Genomic DNA, 11,615 nt, shown 5'->3' with positions numbered 1-11,615 from the left:
CTCTTTTCTACCTAAGCTATGCTTTGCCACTAGTTTGCAGTGTCAGTTCCTTCCTCTTCCTCTTGATCCTGGTGCTGCAGCTTTTCCAGTTTGTCACTCTCCTAGCAACTTAACTACTGTACTACCCCGTCCACTCTTCCTCAGCTCTGGGCAGGCTATTTCTGATATTGTACAGGCTTCCTACATTTTGCGATGCAGTGTGCATAGTGTTCCTCCGTGTCTGGTACCATCTGCTGGAGCGCGGCTTGGACGGCGCCCCCACCCCGTTCCGGAGGACGATCCCAACTGACCCCCGGTCCGAAGCGCGCTTGCACCACTCTTCGCGCCTCCCCGGGCATTTCTTCCACGACTCCGGCGTCCGTTCACCCACCAACCCAGCCGGTTCCATCCCCACTCCCATAGGGGCGCGGCTTGTCCGGATTCTCCGTTCGTATGCGGGAGAGCGGCTTCCCTGCGCCCGAAACCCCGGCTCACTGGGAGCCGTCCGGGACAGCGCGAGCCGGGGGAGGAGCGGGAGCGGGACCGGAGCGCTGTGAGCCGTCCGGGACAGCGCGAGCCGGGGGAGGAGCGGGAGCGGGACCGGTAACTGCGCGCTGGGAGCCGTCCGGGACAGCGCGAGCCGGGGGAGGAGCGGGAGCGGGACCGGCGCGCTGTGAGCCGTCAAGAGCAGCGCGAGCCGGGGGAGGAACAGGAGCGGGGCCGGAGCGCTGTGAGCCGTCCGGGACAGCGCGAGCCGGGGGAGGAGCGGGAGCGGGACCGGTAACTGCGCGCTGTGAGCCGTCAAGAGCAGCGCGAGCCGGGGGAGGAGCGGGAGCGGGACCGGGACCGGCGCGCTGGGAGCCGTCCGGGACAGCGCGAGCCGGGGGAGGAGCGGGAGCGGGACCGGCGCGCTGGGAGCCGTCCGGGACAGCGCGAGCCGGGGGAGGAGCGGGAGCGGGACCGGCGCGCTGGGAGCCGTCAAGAGCAGCGCGAGCCGGGGGAGGAGCGGGAGCGGGGCCGGAGCGCTGTGAGCCGTCCGGGACAGCGCGAGCCGGGGGAGGAGCGGGACCGGTAACGGCGCGCTGGGAGCCGTCCGGGACAGCGCGAGCCGGGGGAGGAACGGGAGCGGTACCGGGACCGGCGCGCTGGGAGCCGTCCGGGACAGCGCGAGCCGGGGGAGGAACGGGAGCGGTACCGGGACCGGCGCGCTGGGAGCCGTCCGGGACAGCGCGAGCCGGGGGAGGAGCGGGAGCGGGACCGGCGCGCTGGGAGCCGTCCGGGACAGCGCGAGCCGGGGGAGGAGCGGGAGCGGGACCGGCGCGCTGGGAGCCGTCAAGAGCAGCGCGAGCCGGGGGAGGAGCGGGAGCGGGGCCGGCGTGCTTTGCGCGAACAAGATGCCGGGCGCCATGTTGCTGTAAGCGCTGCGAGTGGCTGCGGGCGAAAGCAAAAAGGGGGGAAAGATAGTGGCGCAGCCCTCTATTGTGCACACACCGCGCAGGTGAGTAGGTTCGAGACCGCGTACGATGGCCAGCAGCCCGTGCTGCTGAGGGCGATGCCGTCTAACCTGGCCTGTTGTGACATAGCAGTCGGAACAAAGAGAATGGGAGGGGAGCCTTTAGCCGGCTTCCCGGCCCTATCCTCGAAGGAAGGGGTCCGGGTTGTTACCTGTTTCGGCCGAGTCTCGCTTGTTTTGAACCCACTTTAATGTGATGGTGTTTTGGTTCCCGGGCCCTTCAGTGGTGCCCGGATATTAGCATTCCGGCCTCTCTGTCAGGACGCTTGTTGATCTGTTGTTATCTGCCCCACAGGTTGCCGTGGTGGAATGAATACTTCATGTGTCCTGCTGGGCATGAGTGAAGTGACTTGGCAGCAGGAGTCGACGCGGATGATGCACGGTAGTACCGGCGGCGGGGCTGCTCCTGAAGGCAGCGTTGGAAATGGCAACAGCGACGACAGCAGTGGCCTGGTATTGAGCGCGGCGCCACCAAGGGCCTTGGGCTCTGGCGCCACCCCGGCCGTCGTGTCTGGACACCCCGGTGCGCAGCCACTTATGAGTGGTCGTTCGCAGGACGACGCCACGGTGGGTTACTTCTTCCAGCGGCAACCAGGCGAGCAGCTGGGCGGCTACTCAAACAAACACCGGTGGCCCACGGGAGATGGAGTTCACATTGAGCATCAGGTGGGTTTTCCCCGGTTAATACAAGCAGCAAGATCGCAGTAATTTCTATTGCATGGGGATGTGAAATTTCTTCTTGAAGGTTAAGTTGCGATCTTTGTTCGTTTCTATTACCTGATTTTGTTTGAACCAGATTAGAGCTCTCAAAGTGGTTTGGTTTTGCTTTTTAATTCCATTCCACAATGGTTGTTGACCAATAGCACAATTTTTAAATCGTTAGGTTCCACACTTCAATTTTTTTTGCTGTTTACAATATTTAATTTTAGTCTTAATTTACTTTAAATTTTGTTCACCTGACCCTGATACTCCTTTTATAATTGCCTCTACTGTTTAACTTCCTGCTTTGATTCTAAGCACATTCTTATCATTTTAGTTGCCAAATGTTATTTTTTTTCCAAAAGATGGATTCATTTTTGTCTGATTGACTTGTAGCTTTATAATTAGTTACTACTTAATTCATTTTTTTTCCAATTTTGTCTTTTTCATACTTGTTAGATTGCCATTTTAGCAGCTATTTGGAAATTAAAGCTTTGATAAATCTGTGTGAAGATGCAACCTATTTTTAATTTTTGATATGACTATGTTTATATCAGGGTCATCTCACCTTGCAGGGTTAAAAAGAAACTGATGAAAGTTGTATACAGACTCCCAAACTGTAGTAAGGATGTGGTCTACAAATTATAATGGGCGATGGAAAATGTATGCTATAGGGGCAATGTTATAATAGTCATGGGGATTTCAATATGCAGGTAGATTTAGAAATTCTGGTTGGTGGTGGATCCCAAGAGGGGAGTTTCTAGAATGCCTTTGTGATAGCCTTTTAGAGCAGCTTGTGGTTCATCCCACTAGGGGATCAGCTATTCTGGATTGTGTGTTATGCAATGAACTGGAATTGATTAGAGGGCTTAAGGTAAAAAAACCTTTAGGGGGAAGTGATTGTAATATGATTGAATACACCCTGAAATTGGAGAGGTCAGATGTATTACAGTGACACATACAATGTCAGTATTCCAGAGGCATGAGAAAGGAGTTGGCCAAAATTGATTGGAAGAGAACACTGGCAGGGATGACGATACAGCAGCAATGGCTGGAATTTCTGGAAGCGATTAGGAAGGCAGAGGGTATATACATCCCAAAGGAGGAGTGTTCTAAAGACAAGATGACACGACCATGACTAACAAGTGAAGTCAAAGCCAGCATAAAAGTCAAGGAGAGGGCATAAAATAGAGCAAAAATAGTGAGAAATGAGACGATTGGGAAGCTTTTAAAAACCAATAAAAGGCAACCTTACAAATGTCTTTAAGAAGGAAGATACATAAAGTGTAAAAGATAGGTGAGAGTGGATATGGGACCGCTGGATAACAATAGTGGGGAGAGAGTGATGAGGAAATGAACTGCATAAGTATCTTCAGTGTGGAAGATGCTAGCAGCGTGGTGGAGGTTCCAGGTGTCAGGGGCCAGAAGTATGTGAAGTTGCCATTAGTACGGAGAATGTTATTGGGAAACTGAAAGGTCTGGACCAGGTGGTATACACCCCAGAGTTCTGAAGGAGGTGGCTGAAGTGATTGTTGAGGCATTAGTAATTATATTTCAAGAATCACTAAATTTTGGAATGGTTCCGGAAGACTGGAAAATTGCAAATGTCACTCTACTCTTCAAGAGGCAGAAGAAAGAAAATTATAGGCTAGTTAATCTGTCTGCAGTGGTTGGGAAGATGTTGGAGTTGATTAGCATGGATGAAGCAGTGGTTGATTGGCAGGATGCAAAGCGTAGGAATTAAAGGGAGTCTTCTGGTTGGCTGACAGTGACTACTGTGTTCCACAGACGTCTGTGTTGGGACCACTTTTTACGTTATATGTCAGTGACTTGGATGAAGGAATTGATGGCTTTGCTGCAAAGTTTGTGGACGATACAAAGTTAAGTGGAGAGGCAGGTAGTTTTGAGGAAGTAGAGCGGCCACAGAGGAACAGACAGATGGGCAAAGAAATGGCAGGTCAAGTCAAGTCAAGTCAACTTTTATTGTCATTTTGACCATAACTGCTGGTACAGTGCATAGTAAAAATGAGACAACGTTTTTCAGGACCATGGTTTACATGACACAGTACAAAAACTAGACTGAACTACGTAATAAAAAAAAAACACAGAGAAAGCTATACTAGACTACAGACCTACACTGGACTGCATAAAGTGCACAAAAACAGTACCAGCATTATAATAAATAATAAACAGGACAGTAGGGCCAGGTGTCAGTCCAGGCTTTGGGTATTGAGGAGTCTGATAGCTTGGGGGAAGAAACTGTTATCTAGTCTGGTCGTAAGAGCCCAAATGCTTCGGAGCCTTTTCCCAGATGGCAGGAGGGAGAAGAGATTGTATGACGGGTGCATGGGGTCCTTCATAATGCTGTTTCCTTTGCGGATGCAGCGTGTAGTGTAAATGTCCGTGATGGCGGGAAGAGAGACCCCGATGATCTTCTCAGCTGACCTCACAATCTGCTGCAGGGTCTTGCGATCCAAGATGGTACAATTTCCGAACCAGGCAGTGATGCAGTTGCTCAGGATGCTCTCAGTGCAACCCTTGTAGAATGTGATGAAGATGTGGGGTGGGAAATGGACTTTCCTCAGCCTTCGCAAGAAGTTGAGACGCTGCTGGGCTTTCTTTGCTATGGAGTTGGTGTTGAGAGACCAGGTGAGATTCTCCGTCAGGTGAACACCAAGAGATTTGGTGCTCTTTACGATCTCTACCGAGGAGTCGTTGATGTTCAGCGGGGAGTGGTCGCTCCGTGCCCTCCTGGAGTCAACAACCATCTCTTTTGTTTTGTTCACATTAAGAGACAGGTTGTTGGCTCTGCACCAGTCCGTTAGCTGCTGCACCTCCTCTACGTAAGCTGACTCGTCGTTCTTGCTGATGAGACCCACCACGGTCGTGTCATCGTGTGATGGAGTACAGTGCTGGGAAGTGTATGGTCATACACTTTGGTAGAAGAAATGAACAGGCTGACTATTTTCTAATGGAGAGAAAATACAAAAAAACAGGTGCAACAAGACTTGAGAGTCCTTGTGCAGGATTCCTCACTGTCTGTGATGAGGAAGGCAAATGCAATGTTAGCATCCATTTCAAGGGGACTGGTATATAAAAGCAAGGCTGTAATGTTGAGGCTTTATAAAGCACTGGTGAAGCCTCACTTGGAGTATTGTGGGACGTTTTGAGTCCCTTATTAGAAAGGATAAAGATTCAAAGGAGATTCACAAAAGTGATTTGGGGATTGAACAGTCCCCGAAATCAGGAATCAAATGTATGAAGAACATTTGATTCCTCTGAGCCTGTATTCACTAGAATTTAGAAGAATAAGGGGTGACTAATTGAAACTTATCAAATGGTGAAAGACCTTGATAGAGTAAACACAAAGTACACTGCAGATGCTGGGGTCAAAGCAACATGTACAACAAGCTGGAGGAACTCAGCAGGTCGGGCAGCATCCATGGAAATATCTATCCTTGATAGAGTAGATGTGGAGAGGATGTTTCCCATGGTGGGCGAGTCTAGGATCAGAGGACACAGCCTCAGAATAGAGTAATGTCCTTTTATAATGGATGCGAGGAGGAATTTGTTTATCCAGAGAGTGGTGAATCTGTAGAATTCGTTGCCACAGACGGCTGTGGAGGCCAAGTTTTTATATGGAGTAAAGTTTGAAAGTTTGTGAACCCTGTAGTATTTTCTCTATTTCTGCATAAATAAGACCTAAAATGTGATCAAATCTTTATGTAAAGTCCTAAAATTAGATAAAGGGAACCCTATAAAATACATAACACAGAGAACATTATACTTGTTCATTTATTTATTGGAAAAAAGTGATCAGATATTACATGTACTTGTTGGGAAAAAAACCTCTGGGGTAATGTTTTCTACAAAAGCTATTTGGAGTCAGGTGTTCCAATCAATGAGATCAGGTTGGAAGTGTGGATTGTAGAGGTGCCCTGCCCTATAAAAAGACACACAATGTCGAGGTTACTGACAGAACCTGCTCATCTCAAGAAAGATCTGTTTATGTGCACTGTGCCTCGATCAAAACAACCTTCAGAGGACCTTAGGAGAATTGTAGCGAAGCATGAAGCTGGAAGAGGCTACATTTGCATTTTTAAAGACTGGAGTGTTCATCTGTCCACATTAAGACATATCATCTACAAATGGAGGAAACTCAGTTCTCTTGCTGCTCTCCCTATGAGTGGCCAACCTGCAAAGATCACAACATGCAATGCTGAAGGAGATGAAAAAGAACCCAAGGGTAACAGCAAAAGACCTGCAAAAATCATTAGAACTTGCTAAAGTCTCAGTTCATATGTCTGTCTAACTGTAAGAAAAACACTTAACGAATGGTGTTCATGGAAGGACACCACAGAGGAAACCACTGCTCTCCAAAAAAAAAGTTGTTGCATGTTTCAAGTTTGTAGAAGACCACCTGGGATTTTCTAACAATGCTTCTGGAACAATGTTCTGTGGCAGATGAGAAAGAAGTTAAACTTTTTGGCAGAAATGCTTAATGCTATGTTTGGAGGGGAAAGGGCACTGCACACCAACACCAAAACCTCATCCCAACTGTAGAGCATGGTGGAAGGAGCATCATGGCTTTTGGCTGCTTGGCTGCCTCAGGGTCTGGACAGTTTACAATTGTTGAGCAAGCAATGAATTCAGAATTGTATCAAGACATTATATAGGAGAGTGCAAGGGTGGCAGTTTGTCACCTGAAGTTTAATAGAAGTTAGATTATGGAATAAGATAGTGATCTAAAAGGTGAGTAAATCATCAGCAGAATGGTTTAAAAAGAAAAAAATATCATGTTTTGGAATGGCCCAGTCAAAGTCCTGACCTTAATCCTACAGAAATGTTGTGGAAGGACCTGAAGCAAGCAGTTGATGTAAGGAAGCCCACCAACATCCAAGAGTTAAAGCAGTTGTATAAGGAGGAATGGTCTAAAATTCCTCCAAGCTGACGTGGAGGGCTAATTGACAGTTCCCAGAAACACTTGGTTGAAGTTATTGCTGTACAAGGGGGTCACACCAGTTATTGAAAACAAAGGTTTTCATACTTTTCCAACAAATACGTGTATTATTGGAATCATTTTTCTCAATAAAGAAATGAATAAGTATAATGTTTTTTGTGATCATTTATTTAATTGGGTTCTCTTTATCTAGTTTTAGGACTTGCGTGAAGATCTGATCACACTTCAGAAGTTTACAGGGTTCACACCCATTCTAACACCACTGTATATTTAAGGCAGAGGTTGATAGATTCTTGATTGGTCAGGGCAAGAAGGGATGGGGGAGAGGGCAGGAATTATAGCATCCATTGTATCAGTACTTTTTATATGTATACTGTGCATATGCTTCATTTCTTCAAGCAATAATTTTAATTGTGGAAATACCTGTATTTCATGGTTTTGTTTAAAGTGTTAAACCTTTGAAGTACATGTTTATCATCTGCAATTGGATCCAAATGAAAATTTAAAAAAAAATGACAGATGCAAAAAAAAAACACAAAACAAAAAAACACTGGAAACACTCAGTTCAGGAATTATCTGTGGAAAATTTTCAGGTGAAGGTTCTCTTTTCCACAAATGCTTCTATTCCAGGGGTGGCCAACTCGAAAAAAACTTCATTCCTCTCTGTGATTTCCACCTGTCTTTTTTGCCATATTCTTTACAATGTAAAACTGGCTGGTTTTCTCTTTCTCAAAGTTTTGTTGATGAGTCTTCCACCTCAACCATTCACTGGTTCTGTTTCCATGTGTACTTACCTGAGTGAATCTGGCACTTTATGTTTAAATTGGATTCAAAGTTAGTTTGGTGTTGTAAAGTAGAAAATTACAATGAACTGCGATTGACTGCTTTTACCAGTGTTATTCCAAATGATTTAAGGTGTTGTGGCGACCCACTTCCCAGCGCACTTGAACCGGCTCACAAAGTGGCGTGCGCTGACATTGAGGCCGGTCCCAAAGAGGGCACCAGGCCTGCTTCACCAGCAAGGGGAAAAGCCCGCGCATGGGACAGGACAGTGAATTCCTGGAGAAGGCGGGAACAGGAGGGCTTTAAAGCGAGGCCGCGAAGTTTGAACAAACCTCTTTTGCAACTGCAGCTCACCGACTATATGTCGTTATTTCAGCACTGCGTGTAGCACACCGCTACAGTGTGGTGATTTTTAGATGTTTGTCGGCATTAAGTGTCGGAAACATGATAAAAAATTTCCAAATAGAAATGATCTGAGGTTGCTTAGGAGGATGACAGCTTTTGACTTATTGGGGATATGAATGATCTGGTCAGTTAGACAATTGAGCAACAAATGGAATTTAATCTGGAAGTACAAGGTAATATTTTTACAAAGAGTAGTTAATCAGTGGAATATATTGTAAATGGGAAGAATAGAGAAATGTGGAAAAACAGGAACATTGGAGTCCATGCCCATAGGTAGTTAAAGGTCGCAGTTCTGTAAGGAATGAAGGAAGCCTGTTGTGACTTCTTAGCATTGAGAAGCGACTGCTGTTTTGTCAAGATCATCCTTTGTAGAAGTTAAAACTGGATTTGAAGGCAAGAGCTTTTACTCTTTTGCAATCTTTGTTCACTGCTACATCCATTGATGATATAGTTTAATATTTATTTAGCGTTACTGTGCGGAGTAGGCCTTTTGAGCCATGCCACTCTAGCAACCCCTGACAAACCCGGTTAACCCTAACTTAATCAAAGAACAAATTACAAAGACCAATTAACCTACTAGCTGGTTCATGTTTGGACAATGGGAGGAAACCAGAGCACCAGGGACAAACCACCCATTCCACAGGGAAAATGTATAAACTCCTGATGAGGATGGCACTGGAATTGAAATCCAAACTCTGGAACACCCTGAACTCTAATAGCATTGAGCTAACCAATATGCTACTGTGAGACCTTTTTGCCCTTGAGGACAGAACGGAATAGTTATTTATCTGTGAGTTTCCCTTTGACATTGGTAATTAATTTGTCATTGTCACATGTACTGAGATGCAACAAAAGGCTTTGAATATCATCCAGAGAGGTCATTCCATATCAAGTCAAGTAACTTTTTATTGTCATTTCAACCATAACTGCTGGTACAGTACATAGTAAAAACGAGACGTTTTTCAGGACCATGGTGCTACATGAAACAATATGAAAACTACACTGAACTACGTAAAAGAGCACAAAAAACTACACTAGACTACAAACCTAACCAGGACTGCATAAAGTACACAAAACAGCGCAGGCATTACAATAAAAAATAAACAAGACATTAGGCATAGTAGAGGGCAGTAAGTTGGTATCAGTCCAGACTCTGGGTATTGAGTCTGATGGCTCGGGGGAAGAAATTGTTACATAGTCTGATCGTGAGAGCCCGAATGCTTTGGTGCCTTTTCCCAGATGGCAGGAGGGAGGAGTTTGTATGAGGGGTGCGTGGGGTTTTTCATTATGCTGTTTGCTTTGTAGATGCAGTGTGTAGTGTAAATGTTTGTAATGGCAGGAGGAGAGACCCCGATGATCTGAGCTGACATCACTATCCCCTGCAGGGTCTTGAGATCCCAGATGGTGCAATTATCGAACCAGGCAGTAATGCAGCTGCTCAGGATGCTCTCAATACAACCTCTGTAGAATGTGGTGAGGGTCGGGGGGGTGGGGGTGGGAGATGGACTTTCCTTTACCTTCGCAGAAGGTAGAGACGCTGTTGGGCTTTCTTTGCTATGGAGCTAGTGTTGAGGGACCAGGTAAGATTCTCCGCCAGATGAACACCAAGAAATTTGGTGCTCTTAACGATCTCTACTGAGGAGCCGTCGATGTTCAGCGGGGAGTGGTCACTCCGTGCCCTCCTGAAGTCAACAACCATCTCTTTAGTTTTGTTCACATTCAGAGACAGGTTGTTGGCTCTACACCAGTTCGTTAGCCGCTGCACCTCCTCTCTGTGCTGACTGGTCGTTCTTGCTGATGAGACCCACAACGGTCGTGTCATTGGTGAACTTGAGGATATGGTTGGAGCTGTGTGTTGCAGCACAGTCGTGGGTCAGCAGAGTGAACTGCAGTGGACTGAGCATAGAGCCCTGGGGGTCCCCGTGCTCAGTGTGATGGTGTTGGAGATGCTGCCTCTGATCTGGACTGTGAGATCTCCCAGTCAGAAAGTCTAGGATTCAGTTGCAGAGGGATGTGTTCAGGCCCAGTAGGCTCAGCTTTCCAATCAGTTTCTGAGGGATGATTGTGTTGAATGCTGAACTGAAGTCTATGAACAGCATTCAAACATACGTGTCCTTTTTGTCCTGGTGGAGGGTGATGGCAATGGCGTTGTCTGTTGAGCGGTTGGGATGGTATGCGAACTGCAGGGAGTCCAGTGAGGGGGTCAGCAGGGTCTTGACGAGCCTCTCGAAATCCTTCATGATGATGGATGTGAGTGCAATGGGACAGTGATCATTAAGGCAGGACACCGAAGACGACTTCTGCACAGGGACGATGGTGGAGGCCATGAAGCACGTTGGAATGACGGTGCTGCTCAGGGAGATGTTGAAGATGTCATATATAAGTACATTGGGTTAGTATGAAAGAAATACAATAACAAAATGCTTACTGTAGTTTCATTTAGGGAGAAAGTGATGTGCAGCTAGTTAGATGAAGTGCAAAGACCATGAAGAGGTAGATTGAGACGTCAGGTGTTCTGCTTTGTCATAGAACAGCAGGGTTGAAGGTACCTTTAAGCTTGTGGTATTGTTCTTAAGCTTTTGGAGCTTCTGCCTGGTGGAATTGGGGAGAAGATTTGGTTATGTTAGCTGTTTTCCTCAAAGCAGCCAGTGGTGGGGAGAGTGGTTTTCATAATAGACTGTACTGTGTTCACAATCACAACAATGCAATTTCTCGTGGTTTTTGGCAGACCAGTTGCTGTAACAAGTTATGATGCATCTTGATAGGATGTTTTCTATAGTGCAAAGCTTAAAAAATAGTAAATTGAGGCACTCGTGTCCTTCGTCATATCTTCTAAATGGCGAGGCAACTACTAAGATCGCGGCTCTCGATAAGGGGTTACTTTTTTTTGGTATAACTCAAGGTCTCTATCCATTACAGAACATGGAGATGAACAAAGCATTTAGTTGTTTTCATTCAGTTAAGGCATACAGTATGAGCATGGAGGTTGTATTAGAATAGTGGTCACCAACCTTTTTAAGCCTAAGATCCCCTATCTCGGCCTTAGTGAAAGGCAAGATCGACCCAGATCGATTAGTTACGCGCACGCACACTGGGACAGAAAAGACCGGACGTAAAACCCCGCAACCCAGAAGTAGAAATAATATATAAACACCAGGGGTACCCACCCATTTTTGCACCGTGGGCTGATTTAATATTGACAATATTCTTGCGGACTGGCAGACTGGTTGGCGGGGGGGGGTTGGTTGTTAAATACGACTGGAATACAGTGATACT

At 46.6% G+C, this 11,615-nt stretch overlaps 1 protein-coding gene across 5 annotated transcripts in view; it reads left to right on the top strand.

Moving 5' to 3' along the window:
- The first annotated feature begins 311 nt into the window (after positions 1-311).
- LOC132400629 (pumilio homolog 2-like) overlaps positions 312-11,615 on the top strand; it is a 139,499-nt gene continuing 128,195 nt past the window's right edge. For 3 of the 5 annotated variants that reach the window (XM_059981790.1, XM_059981791.1, XM_059981788.1), the window contains exons 1-2: positions 313-532; positions 1,788-2,158. In XM_059981790.1, coding sequence (XP_059837773.1) covers positions 433-532; positions 1,788-2,158 — 471 coding nt within the window. In that variant the 5' untranslated portion in view covers positions 313-432. Of the gene's footprint in view, positions 533-1,787; positions 2,159-11,615 lie in introns of all 5 variants that reach the window. The other 2 variants (XM_059981792.1, XM_059981789.1) reach the window with 1 other exon arrangement.

Source organism: Hypanus sabinus, chromosome 10 (genome assembly GCF_030144855.1).
Source record: "Hypanus sabinus isolate sHypSab1 chromosome 10, sHypSab1.hap1, whole genome shotgun sequence".
Taxonomy (NCBI): Eukaryota; Metazoa; Chordata; class Chondrichthyes; order Myliobatiformes; family Dasyatidae; genus Hypanus; species Hypanus sabinus.
The sequence above is the reverse complement of the archived record's forward strand: the minus strand, read 5'-3'. Positions and strand labels throughout refer to the sequence as shown.